Raw genomic sequence first — 24,315 nt, forward strand, 5'->3', positions numbered from 1 at the left:
TAAACCTGATTCTGCCGTACATCAACTCATACTGTGAAATGCGTCATTTGCGTCGAAGCAGTGGGGACTGTGCTGGGGGCAGCTCACGAGTGTTGCCATGCTTCCAGTGTCAACATAGTTTGCCAACAACTTACTAACCCTAACCATATGTACTCGGATGGTCGGAAGAATCTGGAGCACACTCGTTACAAACTTCTTCTGGGCAGTGACGGGAAATGAGCCCGGATAATAGCCTCCCTTTATTCAGTCTGGTCTTGCCACATAATACTGAGGACAGGCAGGGTGGCGGAGGGAAGGGTCTAGGGTAGGGTTGAGACCCAGCCTTTTCTTTTACCTGTAAGACCCGGAAAGGGCTTTATTGCCGTCCACAATCATAAACTTCTGATTTAATGTGCCCAACACGTGTCCCGCCGCCAAGTAGAGGCCAGTGCCAGTAATGGAACGAACTCGTATGTTCTGCGGTGGGAGACAAGACATCAGGGTGACTGCAGGGTCCTACCGCCCACCACTGCCCCACTCTTTCCTCACACTCACTGGGACTGAGGTCCACGGGCCTGGCAGACTCTCCTCCCTCCCAGCAGCTTTGCCTGAGGTACTCTTTCAGTGAAGGTATTTGCCCGTGGAAGACTTCAAAATGGCAGCAATGTTTGTGCATTGTGGTTATTTTGTTATTTCCATGTGGACCAGGATACAGAGCAAAGCCTCCATTTTGCTTTGCACTCAGACAGGGCATTGTATGCAGAAGCAGTTAAAAGAGAAAACGGCTTAGAACTGAGATTCAAGGGACTTGCCAGGCGACGAAAGATGTCCGCGGCCATCGGGCTGTCCCACAATGGCGGTCCCCCCAGGACTGGATGTCCGCGTGAGCTGAGCTGGTCAGTCAGTGCGCCCGGAGCTCGCAACCCTATCGTTGGCTAGTCCGGAGGGGCCAGTACCACAGATCAAAGCCCAAAAGTTGATCAGAGGGCCAATAGCTGAAGCGTGGAGGCCCAGGGGCCGGGCCGTGTTTGTTGGGAGTGGGAGGACTGTCTGTATGTGTTGGGGGGGGTATGGGGAGGACTGTGTGTGTGTTGGGGGGTGCGGAGGACTGTCCGTGTGTGTTTGGGGGGGGTGCGGAGGACTGTCCGTGTGTGTTTGGGGGGCGCGGGGAGGACTGTCTGTGTGATGGAGGGTGGGGTGATTAAATTTTAAAGTCTGTCATGAGCTTTGTAGCCCATCAGGCCGGTGCTTATGCCAGTTTCCGTGGCGTGAGGCGACTGAGAGTACAAGACTCTCCCCCAGATAGGACGCCAATCTATAGTGAGGTTAACCCCCAGCATTTTTTGCCGGTACCCATACTCAGCTGGGTAGACTGGAGCGTTGTGTGGTTAAGTGCCTTGCTCAAGGACACACACGCTGCCCCGGCCAAAGCTCGAACCCATGACCTTTAGATCGCTAGTCCAACGCCCAATGTCTCCCATCCACTACATAATGTACTGGGTGGGCACAGGAGTACATTCAGCCAGAGACTCATTCCACCGAGATGCAACACAGAACATCATAGGAAGTCATTTCTGCCTGTGGCCATCAAACTTTACAACTCCTCCCTTGGAGGGTCAGACACCCTGAGCCAATAGGCTGGTCCTGGACTTATTTCCTGGCATAATTTACATATTACTATTTAATTATTTATGGTTTTATTTTGCTATATTTATACTCTATTCTTGGTTGGTGCAACTGTAACGGAACCCAATTTCCCTCCGGATCAATAAAATATAACTATGACTTTGACTATAACCACTTGGCCTTGTGCCACACGATGAGGGGGTTGAGGAGGGTAGAAAGGGGCCTGTGTTGCTACTGTTTTGTTGAGGTTGTGCACTGCATTGTTCTGCTGAACACTGGACGTGTTACTTACATTGGCACCAGAATGTGTGGCAACACTTATGGGAGGCCCTGGCACACCCTAGTTGTGTTGGTTGTCAACGCAAATGAGACATTTCATTGTACTTGTGGTACATTAATCTAAATCTGAACTTGGACAAAGTTCAAAGTGAATTATATTTCCAAAAAACTCTACATATATCTCATCATGTACAACCCTGAGATTCATTTATAATAAATGTAATGAAAGGATCTGTTAAAACCATTTTGCTGTGGGGCTTTCTTGGAGAGTGAATTTATTAAAATCATCGGCATCATGTGACGTGGGCGATCGTGGTCTTGTGACTGTGATTGTTCTTGGAAGATTTTTCTACGGAAGTGGTTTGCCATCGCCTTCTTCTAGGCAGTGTCTTCACAAGATGGGTGACCCCAGCCATTACCAATACTCTTCAGAGATTGTCTGCTTGGTGTCAGTGGTGGCATAACCAGGACTTGTGATATGCACCAGCTGCTCCCATGGCTTTATGTGACCCTGATCGGGGGGCTGAGCAGGTGCTCCACCTTGCCCGAGGGTGACCTGCAGGTTAGCGGCTGGAAGGAGCACCTTACATCTCCTTTGACAGAGACGTATCTCCACCCTGCCTCTCATTATAAGCTTTTTTTGTGTGTGCCATACTCTGCCAGAGCCTCGGTGACCACTTTTCAAGTGGCTGTCTTGGAGGAAAGATTCTGTGAGTGGTCCCCCCATGTCCTTCTCACAGCGCAGTTTGTTTTTCTTTTATGGGGCCGAGTTGCGAGCTCGACACTCAACCTGGGACGGATAGAAAGCGTGCCTGGATTCGAACTCGGGTACCTTCGCTCCGGAGTCCGGCGGCGCTGATGTCACTCCGCCACCACTGTCATAAATCTCATTTCTAAGGCATTCTCTTCCGACTATGTTGATGTAATTCGATATGATCTGATCTGTTTTGATGGCATGAGTAGCTTTTCACTGTGCCTTGGTACGTGTGATCATTATATGCCGATATCAATCACAATGTCCGTGCTGCTGGTGTTGGATGAGGTCATGGGGATGAGGATGGAGATCACAGACCATATCCCAGAGATTCACCTAATGTCTCTGCCTGACCCATTTCTTGTCTTCACCAGTACCCTGCTGTTCCTCCCTTAGCAGAGCAGACTCAATGGGCCAAATGGCCTACTGCTCCTGTATCTTATGGTCTTATGGTTCCTTCAATAAATGGATTGTTAGGCTGGGTGGGGTGGGGGCGGGTGGTGTTAGGCGATCGGGAGTGTCGGGGGGATGCAGTCTCCTGACTGAGAGTAGGAGACCCAGGAGCTGGGGGGGAGGGTTCACAATGTGTGTTGGGGAGAGGTGGCAGCGGTGGGAAGTGGTGAGAGAAGTGATCAAGGGAGGGGATGTCTGGGGTGGAGAAGGTGAGGTGTCGGTGGCAGAGAACCTTCAGGAGAGAGAATCCCGAGGGGCAGTGTCGGGGGAAGGGAGTGAAACGTCCTGCTCACTCCGTGCCTCATCACTCCCCTAATCACTCTCCCTCTTGACCCTCCTCCCTCGCATTCCCCTCATCCCCCACCCTCTCAATCACTCTCCTTGCTCACCTCCCTCCCCATCATTCCCTTTCTCACCCTCCGCCACTCCCCCCTAAACTCTCCCTCCCCTCAAGCCTTCCTTGCTCCTCCTTCACTCTCCCCCCACCCATCTCCATACACCACCCTCCCCATCAAATCCCCGCCCCCCCCCCCCCCCATTTGCCACTCACTCGAATCTTCAGCTCATTCAGCTCTAACCGGCGGCACATCTCCAGGAAGTACTTCAGGTTACCCTGGTCCAGCACGACGTAGACCGCCACCTTGCGCCGGTAACTGGCCTCCAGCAGGTCCACGAATATGTTCCGGTCCGTGAAGTCGTCCATCACCACCGCAAGCACCTGTTCCAAGAGGAAACAGCATCAGCTCACAGCGGCCCAGACTGAAGAGAAAGTCCCAACCCCTTCCAAACATTTCCAAACCTCCCCCACCCCTCCTACCATCCACCCACTTCATACACATCAGTGGTGCTGAGGTGGAGATGATTGAGAGCTTAAAGTTCCTTGGTGTAAACATCGCCAACAATTTTGCCCCGATCCAACCGCATAGACACAACAACCAAGAAAGCTCAACTGTACCCCTACTTTCTCAGAAGGCTGTGCAAATTCGGCATGTCCCCGTTAACCCTTATCACGTACCGCGTGATGGGTTAAAGAACCAGCAGAAATGGAAAACTCCTTGAAGTCTGGTGTTGCTGTTAACTAATGCTATTTTATTGGTAACTATGCAGTACAATAATAAAATTCAGATATATCAAACAGGGTTAGCAATGATTATATATATGTGTGTGTAAATATAAAAGCCAAGCTTCTTCAAGCCTGGGGGTAAATGGATACAGTCTTACGATGATGAGTAAAGTTCCGTTCAGTTCGTGGTATTGAGTTGAGTAGTGATGGAGAGAGAGAGGTGTTGTGGTTGTTCGAGTAAGCCGATGCCGTCGATTCTTCCTGTTGTCCTCCGAAACTTCCAAGTTAGCCAAACTTGACCAACCTAAGAGCACCATCTTCAAATGATAGTCTACCAACCCAGGCAAGGGTTGGACACACTGATAACTTCCCACCGGTCACACCTTTTCCACACTGCAAGAGCCACTGATCGATCCTCTAAAAACCCACCTTTCTGTGGGCACAACAAAGCTCACCCAGTGTCCAAAATCATGTGTCTGTCTGTCTACCAGCTGACCTTCTATTTATCTCACCACGCTGAACACCAGCCGTCCATCAGGTAGCTCCTCCCTTCTCTCTCTGTAGGAACTCAGAAGCTGGCAGTGTCCTTGCAGAAATTCCAAGCAAGCTGTGAGCAGCTTTTGCCTCTCTCTCTCTCTTAATAACAGGGTGTCTGTGCTGTACAGCTCTCTCCCTCTTTTTAAGAGCATAGTTCATAAGGGATAATTCAGGATCCCGTCACACCCTTGACCAATTTTCATCGAAGCACCTTGAAAAGCATCCCCTGCAGCTGCATCATGGGATGGTACAGCCCCGAGCTGTAATAGCTTCGCGCTACACTACCGCGGCAGTTCCCCGACCGCTTGAGGCCGCAAGGAACTGCAGAGAGTGGTGGATAAGGCCCAGCATGTCATGGAAACCAGATGCCCCTCGGCTGACTCCGTCCACATTTCCCACTTCCTCAGGAAAGCAGCCAACTCACTCCCACTCCAGTCATTCCCCCTTCTCCCCTCTCTTAGAACATAGAACAATACAACACAGTGTGGGGTCACCAGCCCGTGATATTGACCTTTTAGGCCACTTTTAGATCCACCTAACCCCTCCCTCCTACATGTCCCTCCGTTTTTCTATCATTCACGTTCAATGATTCAATGGTTCCATTTAATATCAGAGACTGTATACAATATACAAGCTGAAATTCTTACTCTTCACAGACATCCACAAAACAGAAGAAAAACCCCAAAGAGTGAATGCCAGAAAAATGTTAGAGGCCCAAAGTGCCTATCTAAGACAGTGGTCCCCAGCCACCGGGCCGCGAGGAAACGATATGATTTGGCGATGTGAACCGATATGAGTCAGCTGCACCTTTCCTCATTCCCTGTCACGCCCACTGTTGAACTCGAACGCACGCAAGGTCGGCAAGAATATTGTCAATATTAAACCGGTTCACGGTGCGCAGAGGGTTGGGGACCCCTGATCTAAGAGACTCTTAAATGTCCCTAAAGTATCTGCCTCTGTCACTGGTAAGGCATTCCACACATGCCAACTCTTTGTGTAAAAATTTTATCTCAGATACACCCCCCCCAAACTTTCCTCCAATCACTTTGAAATGATCCTCCCCCCGCCCCCGATTTACACCCTGGGAAAATACCTCGGGCTATCCACTCATCTTATTCACCTCTGTTAAGTCACGACTCATCTTGCTTTGCTCCAAAGAAGAAAAGCCCTGGCTTGCACCATCTGTAATCATAAGACATGCTCCCTAATTCAGGCAGCATCCTGGTAGATCTCCTCTGCACTCTCTTATTGGGCAGAAGTTCAACAGCTTGAACTCATAAACTCAAAAGACATGGAGGAAAGGGGAGGGGGGGAAGCAGAGGAAGGAAGGAAGGAGATGAGTAGTTATTTCTGTCACTGTGTAGTGCACGATAGAGGCTTGGATCTAAAGGCTGTAGAGGCTCAGATCTAAACAAGAGCAATATTTTGGGCTGAATTATCACACTTGACTGTGAAACCGTTGATATTTTAATTTTTTGTTTAAATTTTAGTTTTAGCGATATAGCGTGGAGTGGGCCCTTCTGGCCCTCGAGCCACGCTGCCCCAACACACCCGACCAACCAAATTTATATATATATAGGCATCTGTTAGTCTCGTGAGACCCTGGATTTGTGTGCCTTGGAAGGTTTCCAGGGCGCAGGCCTGGGCAAGGTTGTATGGAAGACCGGCAGTTGCCCATACTGCAAGTCTCCCCTCTCCATGCCACCGCTGTTGTCCAAGGGAAGGGCATTAGGACCCATACAGCTTGGCACCAGTGTCATCGCAGAGCAATGTGTGGTTAAGTGCCTTGCTCAAGGACACAACACGCTGCCTCAGCCAAGGCTCGAACTAGCGACCCTCAGATCACTAGATGAATCACTTGGCCAAACCAATTAACCCTAGCCTAATCACGGGACAATATACTGTGACCAATTGACCTTTGGACTGCGGGAGGAAACCGGGGAAAAGCCACACATTCCACGAGGAAGAGACTTCTTACAGAGAGACTGTTAGAGCTCAGGGTGTTGCGCAGATTGGAACTGAACTCCAAACTCAGGAGCAGCCCGAGCTGTAATACAGTGTCACACTAACCACTATGCTACTGTGGTGCTGCCTCAGGAGGGTGGTATCCACCACTAAGGACCCCCACCACCACCACCCAGGACATGGCCTCTGTTTCATTACTACCATCAGGGAGGAGGTACAGGATCTGGGATTGAGAGGGTGAACAGCTTTAAGTTCCTCGGCATCCACATCACTGAGGACCTCTCGTGGTCTGTACACACCAGCTTGTGTGGTGAAAAAAGCACAACAGCGCCTCTTTCACCTCAGATGGTTGGAGAAGTCTGGTATGGGCCTAAGAACTTTCTGCAGGGGCACAATTGAGAGCATCCTGACTGGCTGCATCACTGCCTGGTGTGGGAACTGTACTTCCCCCAACCGCAGGACTCTGCAGAGAGTGGTGTGGACAGCCCAGCGCATCTGTACATGTGAACTTCCCACTATTCAGGACATTTACAAAGGCAGGTGTGTAAAAAGGGCCCGAAGGATCACTGGGGACCCGAGTCACCCCAACCACAAACTGTTCCAGCTGCTATCATTGGGAAACGGTACAGCAGCATTAAAACCAGGACCAACAGGCTCCCGGACAGCTCCTTCCACCAGGCCATCAGATTGATTAACTCACGCTGATTTGGGTGTTTTTCTACGTTACATTGACTGTTCTAATTATTATAAATTACTATGATTGCATATTGCACACTAAGATGGAGGTGTAACGTAAAGATTTTTACTCCTCATGTATGTGAAGGATATAAGAAATAAAATCAATACAATTCAATTCAGGAGCCTGCAGATTCACACTCAACATTTTAGGAACAGCTTCTTCCTGGGCTTCCAACCAGGTACAAGTATCAATTTTAACCAATATTTCGATGGCAAACTCTACCATTTTCATCAGGAATGATGCCTAGGCATGGCTAGTCTGGTGGCATTTATATGCCCCATTGTCCATCCCTCCTGATTGGTTAGTCATCCAATCAGGTTTCCGCCATCCCACCTTGCTTACAATCAAATTCCTGTTCTTACTGAGAGCGAGACCTTTGTCTTTGTTAAAGTTCTTTTTCTCTAGTTTTATTTCAATGGCTTCCTTCACCAGGCGCTCCCAAAAACCTTTGGCACGGTGCAGTAGTTTTGTGCTGAAGAATTCAATCCTATGACCATTGGGAGTGCTGAAATCACAGCTTATGCGGGTCAAAGATGACCAGGGTCTCAGGACGGCTGGTGTTTACAGGATTCCCTATGAATGCACAGCAGCATGTATCGTCCATATGGGGCACACAGTGGAAACCCGCATCAAGGAACACTCTAGGTGTATCCGTTTGGGTTACCCGGAGCAGAACATTGCATTCGCAATGGACATTGGATTGACTTCAATGGCACAAAACTACTGCGCTGTGCCAATGGGTTTTTGGGAGCGCCTGGCGAAGGAAGCCATTGAAATAAAACTAGAAGAAAAGAATTTCAACAAGGACAAAGGTCTCGCCCTAAGTAAGAACAGTAAACAAGGTGCAACAGCAGAAACCTGATTGGATGAGGACTAATCAATCAGGAAGGATGGACGACCGGACTAGCCATGCCTTGGCATCATCCCTGATGAAGATGGCAGAGTTTGTCATCGAAACGCCGGTTAAAATAAATACCTGTACCTGGCTGGAAGCCCAAGAAAGCACTAGCTTCTTCTCCTCTGCTATCGGCTTTCCAAATGGTTCACGAACCCACAGATACTACCTTTCTAATTCTCTGTTGCACTGTCTATTTATTTATTGTAACTTATACTAATCTTTACGTCTTGCACTGCACTGCTGTCGCAAAGCAACATTTCTCAACGCACGTTCGTGATAATGAACCTGATTCTGATATTGTAGACCAGCACACACAATAAAATTCCATCATCCGCAGAACATACCAGTGCAGTTCTACACTGCCATCCTCGCGAGCACCCGCACATCAGCCATTACTGTCGGACTTGGTGCAGCGTTCTCTCACAGTATAAGAAAACTGCAGCATTCTTTTTGCCACTTGTGCAATTTTCGGGTGTTGGGTGTTTGACTTTTTCTTGAATGGGTTCCACGGTACTTCTTGGTTTAGCGGCTGCCTGCAGGAGGGTGGATCTCAGAGTTGTATTCTGTGTGCACAATTTGATAATGAATGCACTTTGAATCCTTGAACTGTCAGGTCAGCAGAAAGGGTCTGCGGTCTTCTATCACTGCAGTACTTGTACATGTCCAGGACAAAGAAGTTGTCAGGAAAAAAAAAATCTTTGTGGACCCGACCCATCCTGCAAACTCCCTTTTCCAGAAGCTCCCTTCTGGAAAGCACTGTAGGGCTATTAAAACAAAAACTTTGTGTCAACTTAAAAGATTTTCCCCCCAGGCAATTCATCTGATCGACCATAATAGTTAATTTCCCCACACCCCACTATCTATTACCTCAGTCACCACACTGTACAGTAAATACTTTAAACAGCTTCCTATAATCCTATTTATAAGAAGCATGCTGGTATTTATATATTTATGCACATTTTATTCCATATCCATACTTTAATTTCTAGGTATTTTAAGTATAATTCTTAATTCTTTATAATTGTTGAATTTTGATTTTTGTTGCATGTCATACCAGCACACCACAGCAAATTCCTAACACATATAAATGTACTTGGCAAACAGTGTTGATCCTTGCCCCTTGATAAAATATTGGAAGAACTCTACAAGTCAGGCAGCATCTATGGAAGGGAATAAATAGCCAAAACCTCAACTATTTATTCTCCTCCACAGATGCTATCTGACTTGTTGAGTTCCTCCAGCATTTGTGTGTATTGCTCCAAACTTCCAGCAGAATCTCTCGTGTTTCTGGTTTTGCAGACCTGTTCAGCTCCCACTTGTGGGGCCGCTTCCAACGTTCGAGAGTTTTCTGCAGGGCAGTTTGCAGTGTAGTGGATATACCGAGAAGCTCTGCAGTTCACAAAGGGTTAAAGTGCAGCTGGGTGGATGTGGTGGGGACCAGGAGCTCAAGCGTGATAAGCATTCTCCGCTCCTCACCTCAGTTTCCCCTCTTGCTGCTCACACTCCTTCAGATAATCTGTACTTCAAATATCTGACTCAACATGGCTTTAAATGTACCTCCCACGGGAATGTGACAACCTCCTTCCCTGCCAACAGGGAGGTGCTTCCTCCACTACCTCTCCTACAGGGACTGCAGGACAACTTTAATCCACAGAAGTTCTCATCTTAGTTTGTTAGTTCCAAGAAGGCTGAGAGGGGATCTTATTGAAACATATAAGATTATTAAGAGATTGGACACGTTGGAGGCAGGAAGCATGTTCCCGCTGATGGGTGAGTCCAGAACCAGAGGTCACAGTTTAAGAATAAAGGGTAGGCCATTTAGAACGGAGTTGAGGAAAAACTTTTTCACCCAGAGAGTGGTGGATGTATGGAATGCTCTGCCCCAGAAGGCTGTGGAGGCCAAGTCTCTGGATGCTTTCAAGAAAGAGATGGATAGAGCTCTTAAAGATAGCGGAATCAAAGGTTATAGGGATAAGGCAGGAACTGGGTACTGATTGTGGATGATCAGCCATGATCACAGTGAATGGCGGTACTGGCTCAAAGGGCCAAATGGCCTACTGCACCTGTTGTCTATTATAAGAACAAAAAACAACTACAAAAAGTGGTGGGCACAGCCCAGTCCATCACAGGAGAAGCCCTTCCCGCCATTGAGCACATCTACAAGGAGCACTGCTACAAGAAAGCAGCGTCCATCATCAAGGACCAGGCCATGTTTTTTTTCTCACTACTTCCACAGGGCAGGAAATACCTTAGGTCCCACACCACCAGAATTAGCAACAGTTACTACCCTACAACAATCAGGCTCCTGAATCATCATGGATAATTTCACTCACCACAACTCTGAACTGATTCTACGGCCTATAGATTCACTTTCACGGATCCTGTATAACTCATGCTCCAGGTATTATCTTTAATTTATTTTCTACTATAGATTGATTGCCAGTCTTTCACAGTCTCGTGTCGCTTTTCATAGGTTCTATTGTACCTCTTTATTTTCTGTAAATGCCTGCAAGAAATTCCCACCGCTGCCTGTAAGGAGTTTATATGTTCTCCCTGCGTCCGTGTGGGTTTCCTCGCACAGTCTAAAAGACGTACCGGTCGGTAGGTTAATTGGTCATTGTAAATTGTCCCGTGATTAGGCTAGGGTTAAATCGGGGGTTGCTGGGCAGTGTGGTTCAAAGGGCCGGAAGGGCCTATTCTGTGCCGTATCTCAATAAATAAATAAATCAATAGTAGTTTATGGTAACATACATACTCTAATAATAAATTTTACTTTGAACTTTGAACAATCAGGCAGTGATGGGTCATAAGTGATATTCCCACCACTGAAGTGCTAGCCAAAGCACATCTTCAACGAGAGGGAGGGTCTAACCACCTACCCCTGCTTTCAGTCACTGAGTCCCCGCCATTTTTACCCCAAGGCCGTGGGGGTGGGGGGGGGCGCGTCACAGTTCCTCATGGAATGGTTATAAAGATGCACACGGTTACCAGAGGCCCAGTATTCTGTGGAGAGTCACTCACTTCCTGGTACCAAAGACTTCCTACCATCTATTGGGCTCAGGGCATCAGAGTTTGGAGCTTGATTCTGGCGTCATCTTTTAAGGAGTTCGTCCATCCTCCTGCATGGGTTTTCCCTGGGAACTTCGGTTTCCTCCCACAGTCCAAGGACCTGTTGGGTAGGCTAATTGGTCATTGTAAGTTGTCCTGTGATTAGGTTAGGGTGAGGTTGGGATCGCTGAGGTGGCGCGACCCGAAGGGCCAGAATCGCTGTATCGCTACTCAGATAAATAAAATCTACAAGGCACAGATCAAGACTCCACGTCCTGGATGAACGTAATGTGAGTAACTCTCAAGAAGCTGAGCCCCATGCTGGATAAAACAGCCCATCTGATTAGCAGTCCATCTGTCACCCCAAACGTCCGTTCGTTCTGAAGTTGCGTCCAGGATTTGCAGTGAGTACTATCCAAAAAGGGGCTTGCTTGCCAAGCATACTCCTGATGACATCTCCCATCGCCGTGATCTCTACCCTTAGCCACCCCCAGCCCCTCCCATGGGGTCCCCTGATGTCATACGTTTTCATTTTTTCAAGGGTCGATTGAAGCAAAGGACTGAATTAATGAATGGTTGGTGCAAACACAAGGGGTACAACACTCTGCTACAACGACACACACACACATACACACACACACACACACACACACACACACACGTACACACACACATACATACACACACACACACACACACACACACATACATACACACACACACACACACACACACACACGTACACACACACATACATACACACACACACACACGTACACACACATACATACACACACACACACGTACACACACACACACACACACACACACACACGTACACACACACATACATACACACACACACACACACGTACACACACATACATACACACACACACATACATACATACACACACACACACGTACACACACATACATACACACACACACAAGTACACACACACATACATACATACACACACACACATACATACACACACACATACACACACACACACACACACGTACACACACATACATACACACACACACACGTACACACACACATACATACACACACACACACACGTACACACACACATACATACATACACACACACATACATACACATACACACACACACACACGTACACACACATACATACACACACACACACACACACGTACACACACACATACATACACACACACACACACACATACATACACACACACACACGTACACACACACATACATACATACACACACATACATACACATACACACACACACACACGTACACACACATACATACACACACACACACACACACACACATACATACACACACACACACACACACACACACACACACACACACACACACACACAGAATGTGAGAAGAGCTCAGCAGGCCAGGCAGCATCTATGGAGAAGAGTAAACAGCCGACACTTCAGGCCGAGACCCTTCATCAGGACCGGAAAGGAAGGGGACAGAAGCCAGGATAAGGAGATGGGGAGAAGGAAAGGAGTACAAGCTGGCAGGTGAGAGGAAACGTGGGTGAGTGGAGGGGCGGGATGAAGTATGAAGCAGGGAAGAGATAGGTGAAAGAGGTAAAGGGCTGAAGATGGTTCCCTACATGAGAAGAAGCATCGACTGTTTATTCCCCTCCGTAAATGTTGCCTAACTTGCTGAGTTCCTCCCATATTTTGTGTGCGTTGCTCAAGATTTCCAGCATTCCACAGAATTCCTTCTGCTTATGACTCTGCTGCAGAAAGGATTTTACACCTATTGAAAGGAGCTGCCATGCCAGTGACCTGGACTTTGGCACAGAGAGCTCAGTGTCAAGTAGAACTGCAAACAATAAACCCAGACGCGATAACAGGAGCAACACACACAAAACACTGGAGGAACTCAGCAGGTCAGGCAGCAACTATGGAAATGAATCGATAGTCAACGTTTTGAGCCAATCACCTCCCAGCTAGCCCTCCCCCCGGCCCTTTTATTCTGGCATCTTCCCCCTCCCTTCTTCAGGACTGAGAAGGAAGGGGGAACATGCCAGAATAAAAAGGAGGGGGGAGAGGCTAGCTGGAAGGTGGTAGGTGAAGCCAGCTGGGTGGGAAATGTTAAAGCCTGGAGAAGAGGGAATCTGATAGGAGAGGAGAGTGGACCATTGAATAAAGGAAAGGAGGAGGGGACCCTCCAATCCAGGCAACATCCTTGTAAATATCTTCTGCACCCTTTCTATAGTTTCCACATCCTTCCTGTAGTGAGGTGACCAGAACTGAGTACAGTACCCCAAGATCTGACCAGGGTCCTATATAGCTGTAACATTCCCTCTTGGCTCTTAAACTCAATCCCACGGGTGGTGAGGGCCAATGTACCATGTGCCTTCTTAACCACAGAGTCAAAATATCCTGACGCTGAAAGGTCTGAAATGTTGACTGCTCGCTCACTTGTTGATTTCGTCCAGCATTTTGTGCGTGTGTGTTGCTGAAGATTTCCAGCATCTGCAGAATCTCTTGTGTTCACAATATACCCATGACTGGATTGTGACCCAATAAACCGTCATTTGCACAGTTAGTCTTCTTTCGCACGCTGGTTGTTGGTCAATCTTTGGGTGTAGTTTGATTCTATTGTATTTCCTTGTTCTACTGTGAATGCCCTTCAAGAAAACGAATCTCAGGGTGACCTACAAAAACTTTGTTAATAAATTTATTTCGAATACTAGAAGAAGCCAAGTGCAGAGCTGCAGAAATGAGACCCAAGGCACTAGTCACCTGTTGCCATTAGCACTCTAGGTAAAGAGGTCTGTCTCAAGCTGGCAGGGGTGGAGGGTGCATGAGTGTTGAGGAAGGGAGGGAAGGGAGAGTTGAGAGTCCAGTTATGGGGAGTGAGGAGTGAGTGGTGTTTGTATGTTGGTGATAGGATGTCAGTCAGGGTTTAGTGTTGTATGGGGGGACGGGGGGGGGGGATCTCCTTTGTTTTGCCATGATACCCCCTCACTGCTGCCGCATGGGTCCCCTTAGCTCTCGGGGTGTCTTGCAACTGTGCATGCTTCCTGTGTCACGGTGCATCTTCCTCAAGCTCTGACCATTGATCAGCCTTACGCTCCTGATCGATGGCCACCCGGGGCAGAGGGGGTGGATCACTTGGGGGAAACCTGCTGGTTGGCCGAGCCAAGAAGGCAGTGCACAGGCCCAGGCAGTGGGAAGCCCACCTGCCCTAATGCCCGTCCGGGGTTAGGTCGCTGCTCAGGTGGCCTTGGAGAAGAAGGGTGCAGCCTCGATGGGCACAGTGGGGGAGTTCCATGAATGGTGGCCCTCGTCGGGTCTTGAATGATTTGTTGATAACAGTAATCATACTTTAATTTGAAATTGTTAATGGTTTGGTGAACACCTGACAGTGTGGGTGTGTATTTTTGTGAGTGAACAAACTGTTTGCAAAAAATAAAGAGCTTGGGAGGGGGTACCTCAATAGGAGATATTCCGAACCATGTTTCACAAAGGAATTGAGAAAGGCACCCTCCCTGCAGTACACAGAGCTTGGCATCACACAGATCGAGTTCCAGGGCTGAATACTTAAGGGGTAGTCCCATCAACCACCCCTTGTCCCCAACCCTGGTCCAATTCCTCCGCACCTACAACTGTGACATATCGCACGCTCTCCACCGCTGCCTACACTTCCCACTGCCTCCGTAACGCGGCCAACTTAATCAGACCCCACCCACCCCAGGCGTTTTCTTTTCCCCCTCAAAAATGACAGCCAAGTCTGAAAGTGCACACAACCAGGCTCAAGGACAGCTTCTATCCGGCTGTCGTAAGATGATCCCTACTGTGGTATATGGACTCTTGACCTTACTATCTACCTTGTCATGGCCTTGCACATTGCCTGTATGCACTCCATTTTCCCTTTGGCTGTAATGATTCCGGGATTGAAGGGCTTATCATATGAGGAGTGTTTTATGGCTCTGGGCCTGCACTCACTGGAGTTCAGAAGAATGAAGGAAATTCCATTCAAACCCATCGGGTGTTGAAAGACCTCAGTGGAGTGGATTTTGAGAGGATGTTTCCTATGGTGGAGGAGACAAAGACCAGAGGACACAACCTCAGAATAGATGGATGTCCATTTAGAATGGAGGTGAGGAGGAATTTTAGCCAAGAATGTGGTGAATCTGTGGAATTCGTTGCCACAGGTGGCTGTGGAGGCCAAGTCAATGGATATATTTAAGGCAGAAGTTGATTAGTCAAGGCATGAAGGGTTATGGGGAGAGGGCAGCAGATTGGGGCTGAGGGGAAAATGGATCAGCCATGAGGAAATAACGGAGCAGACCTGATGGGCCAAATGGCCTAATTCTGCTCCTATGTCTTATGGTCTTGTGGCAAACTGTTCCTCCATCTGTTTTTGTTTTCCCTAATACTACCTCAGTGCAGTGATGTGACAAAATAACCTGTATGGAAGACATCAAAACAAAGTTTTTCAAGATGCTTCGGTGCATGTTTACTTTTCTATATCACCACAATAGGTTTCAGCAGACGCAATCTCAATAGCTCTTCACATGGCCTTAGATCATCTAAACAATACTGTGGGGGGATCCAGGAGAGCCCCTATTAACTGTTTGAAGAGAGACAGAGAGAGACATTTATCATTGATGGTTTGTTTGGAAAGGAGAGAGAGACGAAGATTAATGGTTGGACTGTCACTTTAAGGCATTGGAAGTAACTTCGGATTTTTACTGAGTTGGGTTTGGAGACAGCACCAAGCAGCTCGAAAGTTGCTATGGTGACTGAAGGCAGATTGTTGACGTTACTTTCAAGGATTTGTTGCCTGCTTGCAAACAAAGGAAGGAGGGACTCTTTGAATGACAGGTGATGCTCAGCCTGGTGAAATAAATGGGAGATCAGATGATACAGACCTCAGGACACATGATCTGGACACTGAATGAGCATTGCTGTGCCCGCAGAGAAAGTGGGTTTTGGAGGATCGATCAGGCGGATCGATCCAAATTGCTGTTCCATCGGCAGAGAAAGGGTTGACTGGTGGGGAGTTGTCTATGTGTCCACCCTTGCCTGGGTGATAGTAAAGGATTTCGGAGGACAACGAGAAGATCGATGGCATCAGCTCACCTGAAGACTCAACTCACTCTCTCTCTCTCTCTCTCTCTCTCTCTCCCTCTCTCTCTCTCCCTCCCTCTCTCTCTCTGTCTCTCTCTGTCTCTCTCTCTCTCTCTCCATCACTACTCAACTAAATACCACGAACTGAACTGAACTGAACTTTACTCAACATGGTAAGGCTGTATCTTTTTACCCCTAGACTTAAAGAAGCTTGGTTTTTCATACATTTATATTCCACACTTACTTTATATATAATCATTGTTAACCTGTGTGATTTATCTACATTTATATTACTGTGTTGCGTAGTTACTAATAAATATTAGTAGTTTATAGCAATATGAATCTCCAAAGTGGTTTCTATTTCTACTGGTTTCTTTATCCCCATCACGGGGTACGTGACAATACAAACACCTATGTCAGTATGCTGTTTGTTGACTATAGCTCAGCATTTAACAACACCATTCCCACTTCAATAAGCTACAGAACCTGTGTATCTCCCTCTGTAATTGGATCCTCGACTTCCTAACCATAAAACCACAATCTATGCGGACTGGTGATAATATCTCCCCCTCGCTGACAATCAACACCAGTGCACCTCAGGGATGTGTGGCTCGAATGCCATCTGTAAATTTGCTGATGATGCAACCACTGTTGGCAGAGTCTCCGATGGAGATGAAAGGGCGTACAGGAGCAAGATATACCAGTTAGTTGAGTGGTGTTGCAGCAATAACCTTACACTCAGCGTCAGTAAGACCTGCGGACTTCAGCGGACTTCAGAAAGAGTAAGACAAACCAGTCCTCATAGAGGTATTAGAAGTGGAGAGAGTGAGCAATATTATGTTCCTGGGTGTCAAGTTCTCTGAGGATCTAACCTGGTCCCAACATAACGATGCAGCTATAAAGAAGGCAAGATGGCGGCCATATTTCATTAGGAATTTGAGGAGGTCTGGTTTGTCACCTGAGACACTCGAAAAATTCTACAGATGTACTGCAGAGAGCATTCTGACTGGCTGCATCACTGTCTGGTATGGGGGGAGGGCTGGGTTGCTACCGCACTGGATCAAAAGAAACAAAAGAAAGTTGTAAAATTAAGTCAGCTCCATCTCGGGTGCTAGCCTCTGTAGTATCGAAGACATCTTCAGGGAGCGGTGCCTCGGAAAAGCAACATCCATCATTAAGAACCCCCACCAACCAGGTCGTGCCCTCTTCTCAATGTTACTGTCAGGGAGGAGGTATAGGAGTCTGAAGGCACACACTCAGCGATTCAGGAACAGCTTCTTCCCCTCTGCCAGCCGATTCCTAAATGGACATTGAACCCATGAGCACTACCTCACCTTTTTAAAAAATAGTTTCTGTTTTTTGCACTATTTTTAATTTAACTATTTAATATACACATATATACTTACTGTAATTGACTTACTTATTTTTCCTCTCTATTATGGCGTGTTGCAATGTACTGCTGCCACAAAACAACAAAGTTCACAACATATGCCGGTGATATCAAATCTGATTCGGGGCAGGTGGGGCTAGTCAGCCTTGGACGGCAGCCGGCCTAGGAGAAGGAAAACTCTGATTTTAAACCTCCACTGCCTTGTGGCCATACCCACTCATGGGAAAGGCTTTGGGAGTAAACCCCAAGGAAGAAATCCAGAGCCGGGGTCCCTAAGGCAGTTTGATGGTGTTTACAACTTCACTCTGGCAACCTCTGCGACGACACTGGTGCCAAGCTGTATCGGCGCTTGCCCTTCCCTTGGACTACATCAGTCATGTGGAGAGGGGGAGCCCGCTACATGGGCAACAGCCGGTTCTTCAAATCTTCCCGCCCAGGCTTGCGCCCAGGAGAGGATACAGTCCACCAGAGGCGCAAACCCATGATCCCCCGGGATCGATGGCCGCCCACTACTAAACCCGATTCTGGTTCTGTCTATTTATTATTTATTTTACGTTATTCAGGCATACAACACGGTAAAGGGCCTTTCTTGCTCGACGAGCCTGTGCCGCTAAATTGAGCCCATGTGACCAATTAACCTACTACCCCGTAAGTCTCTGAAATGTGGGAGGAAACCGGAGCACCTGGAGGAAACCCATACCGTCACGGGAAGAACGTACAGATTCTTTATAGACGGGGGTGCGACTGGATCGCTGGTGCTGTAATATCGTCATGGTAACTGCTAAACTACCATGCCACTTCAATGATGTACCAATTCAACACTTTGACAGCTCTCAGTTCCCGGACTCAGATGCTGGAAACCTTGAGCCGCACACACAAAACACTGTCCCAAAATGTCGACTGTTTAGTTCCCTCCATAGATGGCTGCCTGACCTGCTGAGCTGCCCCCAGCACTTTGTTGTGTTCGGTTCCCTGGCCCGGATCGCCTCAGTTTCAATATAGACGCCCAGGCCCTGTTCATTTCTCCTCAATCATCAGGAAGGCCTCAGGGCTCTCCCTTACTTTCTGGAAAACAGTCCCGACCAGTTCCCCACCGCCACCCCTACCCTCCTCTGCCCGGCGGAACTGGTGCTTAACCCTTCAACAACTTCTCTTTCCGATCCTCCCGCTTTCTCCAAACCAGAGGTGTACTCACAGGCAACCTCGAGGCCCAGTTATGCTTGCCGTTTCGTTGGCTATGTAGAGCAGTCCTCGTCCCAAACCTACCCCAGCACCACATCCCCACTTTTTCTCCATTTCGTTGACGACTGCATTGGTGCTGCATTCTGCACCCATGCAGAGCTCGTCAATTTCAGCCGCTTCATTATGCAAGCAATAAACGCAAGCAAGTAGCGTTCTGAACTGATGTCCACAAACAGGTTTCATCCACAGACCTTTAGTTCAACGCCGAGCTGAACAGACCTTCCTTCGCCTTAGGCCCTGACACCCTGATCTTTTCAAACTAACCTGGCGCCTAAATCATCCAAGCATTGGGTTCAGTCACTTCGACACACTCTGGAGAGCCCCACCTCCTCGATTTGGCCTGTACCCAACATTTCCAATTCAGCCCAGTGCTTAAAACAATCGCTGTCAGCTCAGTCCGACCAAGTCCATAGGGCTAGGAGAATGGGGATAACTTCCTAATTCTTCATCATTAGGCCCAGCTGGTCCATAGCCGCAATCAGTGCCACTGCCTCAAGGCTTCCAGAACCAAGGGTTCGATCCTGACCTCGGGTGCTGTCTGTATGAAGTTTTCACGTTCTCTCTCTAATGGCACAGGTTTCCCCAGGTGCTCCAATTTCCTCTCGGGTATGTGCGGCTTCGTGGATTAATGGATTCCTCTTGTGAGGACGGAAGGGAGGCAGGTGGGGTTGTGATGGAGATTGGAGTTACAAAAGAAGTACTGTATAATGGAGAATGGATGGGGTTGCTCTGAGAGCCATCATTAGAAGAAGGTTATTTATTGATAAGATAAGGCATTTCTCTGAGAGAACACATGAACAGACCCTTCAGCTCACAGTGTTGTACCAAACCGTTTCAATGCCAAACTAAACTAGTCCTTTCTGCCTGCCCAAGTCCATATCCCTCTATTTTCTGCATATTAATATGCCCATTTAAAGGTTCAAAGGTTCATTTTATTATCAAAGTATTACGCAGAATACAACTCTGAGATTCGCCTTCTCCAGATAGCCATAAAATACAGGAAAAACCATAGAAGTTGTTGAAAGAAAGACATCAATCTTCCCCCCTGCCTGAAGGAAAAAGAAACAAAACTCATGAACTCTAAGCCCTCCTAGATACAGGAGCCTGAAGGTACACCCTTCACAATTTAGAAACAGTTTCTTCCCCTCTTGCATCAGATTTCTGAAGGAACATTGAACCCATGAACACTACCTCACGGACGAGAGAAAACCTGCTGATGCTGGAAATCCCAGCAATGCACACAAAATGCTGGAGGAACTCAGCAGACCAGGCAGCATCTATGGAAAAGAGTAAATAGTGGAAATTTCAGGCCGAGACCCTTCATCAGGACTCCTTATATTCCGTTTGGGTGGCCTCCAACCTGATGGCATGAAGATCGATTTCTCAAACTTCTGGTAATGGCCCCCCCCCCCCGCTTCACCATTCCCATTTCCCGCTCTCACCTTATCTCCTTATCTGTCCATCACCTCCCTCTGGTGCTCCTCCCCCTTTTCTTCCAGTGCCTTCTGTCCTCTCCTATCAGATTCCCCATTTCCAGCCCTCTATCTCTTTCACCAATCAACTACCCAGCTCTTCACTTCACCCCTCCCCCCGTTCCCGTTTCACCTTTCACCTTGTGGTTCTTCCTCCCCTCCCCCTACTTTCTTACTCTGACTCCTCATCTTTTTTCCACACCCGATGAAGGGTCTCGGCCCGAAACGTCGACTGTTTACTCTTTTCCACAGATGCTGCCTGGCCTGCTGAGTTCCTCGGGCATTTTCTGTGTTACACCGCCTCTCTGCTTTTTTTCTCTCTTCTTATAGTGCTTAGTTAGTTTAACTTTTTAAACATATATGGGAGGGAATGTCGACTCAGACCATGCGAGGCCTGCGTCGGGCATTTTCATGCCTTACAAGGCGCGGATTGGAAGTCTGTGTGGGGCGCCACTCCTCGCACAGACACTAGAGCAATGTGTGATTAAGTGCCTTGCTCAAGGGCACAAACACGCTGCCACAGCTGAGGCTCGAACTAGCAACCTTCAGATCACTAAACGAACGCCTCAACGACTTGGCCACATGCCCAACTATATATATATACTTACTGTAATTTAGAGCTTTTATTTTTATGTATTGCAATGTACTGCTGCTATATAACAGCAGCTTTCACAATATTTGCCAGTAAACCTGATTTTGATTCTGAATTGAGGGCTCGAGGGAACAGACACAGAAAAGGAGTTGGATGCATGGGATAGATGTTGAGTAGTGGAGCAGGCTTGATCGGCTTACTGTTCTTGCTATTTTCTTCTTTATGCATTGTTGTTCTCACGCCTTGGGCGGCATTTCTGCTGTTTCCTCAGCATTTTGTCTGTTTTTTCAGGAGGCCGAGTCTGACGCTCCCAGCACGAATGGAAAGCGTGCAAGGGGTTGGCCAGATTCGAACACGGGACTATTTGCCTCAAAGTCCAGTGCTGATTCCTCATCACCACCGGCCGGCTTCTTTACCAGCTTTCAGTTCTAAAGGGCTGCCTGACCTGAGGCCCAGGCCTTTGAAAGTAGATGTGACCCAAACCCGACAAGTCGAAATAGTCAGGGGTGACGTGAGCCTCTGACTTCAGGGAAATTCTCATGAAATTGTTATCTCAATTCCACAGACAAAACAAATTCCAAGAGGCTAGGGATCAATCAGGATGTTTCAGTGCAGAAAGTTTAAGATCTCACCTGACAGAGATCACGAGAGCACCGGCTGCCATAGCGATTTTAGTCGGTACTTGCATAGGTATGTAAACATACTTGTGATTTGTATAAAGTTTCAACAGCAAGTATTTATATATCTAGAGAAAACAGCCCATTTCATTTAGCACAAGGAAATGCTCTATATATTAATTCTGGACACCTTTTTTCTTAATCCTATTTATTCTTAGGATGTAGCATGATGGGGAGTTTTATTACCCAGGCCCTGGTAACCCTGAGAAGATGTCAGGCTACATTCATAAACTCGCTTTGCTGTAACTGGGGTTCACTGGGCCAGTGCACAGTAACAAGTCATAGATTGGCCGAGAAGATGTTAAGATGACACATTTCCTTCCCGAAAGAGCCAGTTTATGAAACTCCTACAAGATTCCTGGCAGCTAGATTATTTCGAATGCAAAACAAATTCACAAACTGGTTTGGTGGGATTTTTTTATATATATATCAGTTTCACTGGATTATTCTGCAGAACTCTGTTACTCCAAACCAGAAATCTACACCACACCAACTACGAACCACTGTGGGAGATCTGAAAACGTTGAATTAGGTTTTAAAAAAAAAGTTGGGAATGAAACTTCTATTAAAGGTGGAAAGGTGGAGACAGACATACAAACAAGTATGGATGACGGAGGGAGGCCTGAGATTTAGGCCTTGAGGCAGAAGCTGTGCCTTGTAATTGTGCAGGAGGTTGCAAGGTCTTGCTGAACTTACAAAACTGTGATAAAGAACTTGTGAAACCACTGTAAGCACAACATATTGAAAATGAAACCTCGGTGCCTTAAGAAACCTAATCAGTTACAGCATGACCATGACATCCCACATAGGAAGATGGCTTTGCATCGGGAAGCTGCCTTATCGTAGGCGAGATCACAAACTTCCTTGCGTTTCCAGTCTACTCTCAGCAGTGGTTCAGCCTTAACTCAGAATTGGAAGAGAACAGATTCAAAAATATGTAAAACCCAGGCTGATTCATCCCAGTGTTATTAGTGATGGAGTGCAAAATGGTTGGAGGAACAGTACCGAGGGAGCATCGCACTGTCAGAGGCATGGTACCGAGGGAGCGTCGCACTGCCGGAGGGACGGTACCGAGGGAGCGTCGCACTGCCGGAGGGACGGTACCGAGGGAGCGTCGCACTGCCGGAGGGACGGTACCGAGGGAGTGTCACACTGTCGGAGGGACGGTACTGAGGGAGTGTCTCACTGTCGGAGGGACAGTACTGAGGGAGTGCCACACTGTCGGAGGGACAGTACTGAGGGAGTGTCACACTGTCGGAGGGACAGTACTGAGGGAGCGTCGCACTGCCGGAGGGACGGTACTGAGGGAGTGTCTCACTGTCGGAGGGACAGTACTGAGGGAGTGTCACACTGTCAGAGGGACAGTACTGAGGGAGTGTCTCACTGTCAGAGGGACGGTACTGAGGGAGCGCTGCACTGTCAGGGGGTTGGTAATAAGGGAGTGCTGCACTGCGAGGTGACAGAGAGAACATCACACTTGGAAGCACCACCTTCCAGACAGGACATTAAATCAAAGCCCCTGTGGGTGGATGTAAAGATGTCTGGGTCACCCATTGAATGAGGAGCTGACCACCTATAGGCCAAAGCTGACTGCCCAACCCCACCAGATACCACGCGGACATCATCATCATGTGGTTATCGTGGGTCTTCCTTCACAGCTCCCAATTACAACTGGACTTCAACAAGAGCTCTTGACTGTCAGAGATCAGCCCAAGGCACTACTAAATGCAAGTTCCTCCGGAGGGAGCCCCTCGTTCCTCACTCACCTTGCTCGACTCTTGGATCATCTTCCGCACAATTTCCTTGATGAAAGGCTCATTGTTCTTGGGGGGATGCATGTAGACGGTGGCCCTAGTGATCCCTCGATAGGCCACATACTCTGTCCAGCCCAAGTCCAGCTCGGGAATGGGAATGTCACTCTTTTCTGGCCAGTAGGTGAGGGAGCCTTCACCCTCTGCTCCCTTACCTTGTGTAGAGTCTGTTTTGTCCACGTTATACTTTTCCCAATGCTTGGAAATTTTCTTTACTTCCTTAGAAGATAAAAACTCCTTCATGCCTTGTTTCTTGATAATTTTGCCGAAATCTGCTGCCCTGGATTGCAGCAGTTCCCCCAAAGCCAGGCGCTGTGATTCACAGTAAAAGAATTGTGGATTCTTGTCATTAATGCTAACATTAACATGATTATCATCCAAACATATCAACTGGGAGTCAGCCATATCGCCTGCTGCCTCTCTCTGGCTCTCTCTCTCTCTCTCTCTCTCTCTCTCTCAGCTTCTCACCTTGCTGACGTGAGAAAACAGGTTTGGCAAAAAAAACTTCAGAACTTCCTCCTGATGCCAGGTGACAAGCCCTGCAGCCAATCAGCAGGTGCAGATCGTCGGAGCGGCCAATCACGTTGTCCTGTAGGCAGGGTCTTTTTCCAGGTGTGTTGTAGTTCAAGAACGAAACCAAACTTCTGACGTAAAATATGGCAGATGCGGGGAA

General features: G+C 47.8%; 1 protein-coding gene across 1 annotated transcript in view; it reads right to left on the bottom strand.

Annotated features, from left to right (window-relative positions):
• LOC140205401 (protein FAM83F-like) overlaps window positions 1-24,065 on the bottom strand; it is a 39,008-nt gene extending 14,943 nt beyond the window's left edge. The window contains exons 1-3 of the mRNA XM_072272993.1: window positions 23,598-24,065; window positions 3,642-3,809; window positions 335-456 (exon numbers count right to left, since the gene is read on the bottom strand). Of these exons, the coding sequence (XP_072129094.1) occupies window positions 335-456; window positions 3,642-3,809; window positions 23,598-24,047 (740 nt within the window). The 5' untranslated portion in view covers window positions 24,048-24,065. The remainder of the gene's footprint in view (window positions 1-334; window positions 457-3,641; window positions 3,810-23,597) is intronic.
• Between the last annotated feature and the right edge of the window lie 250 nt (window positions 24,066-24,315).

Source organism: Mobula birostris, chromosome 11, assembly GCF_030028105.1.
Source record: "Mobula birostris isolate sMobBir1 chromosome 11, sMobBir1.hap1, whole genome shotgun sequence".
NCBI lineage: Eukaryota > Metazoa > Chordata > Chondrichthyes > Myliobatiformes > Myliobatidae > Mobula > Mobula birostris.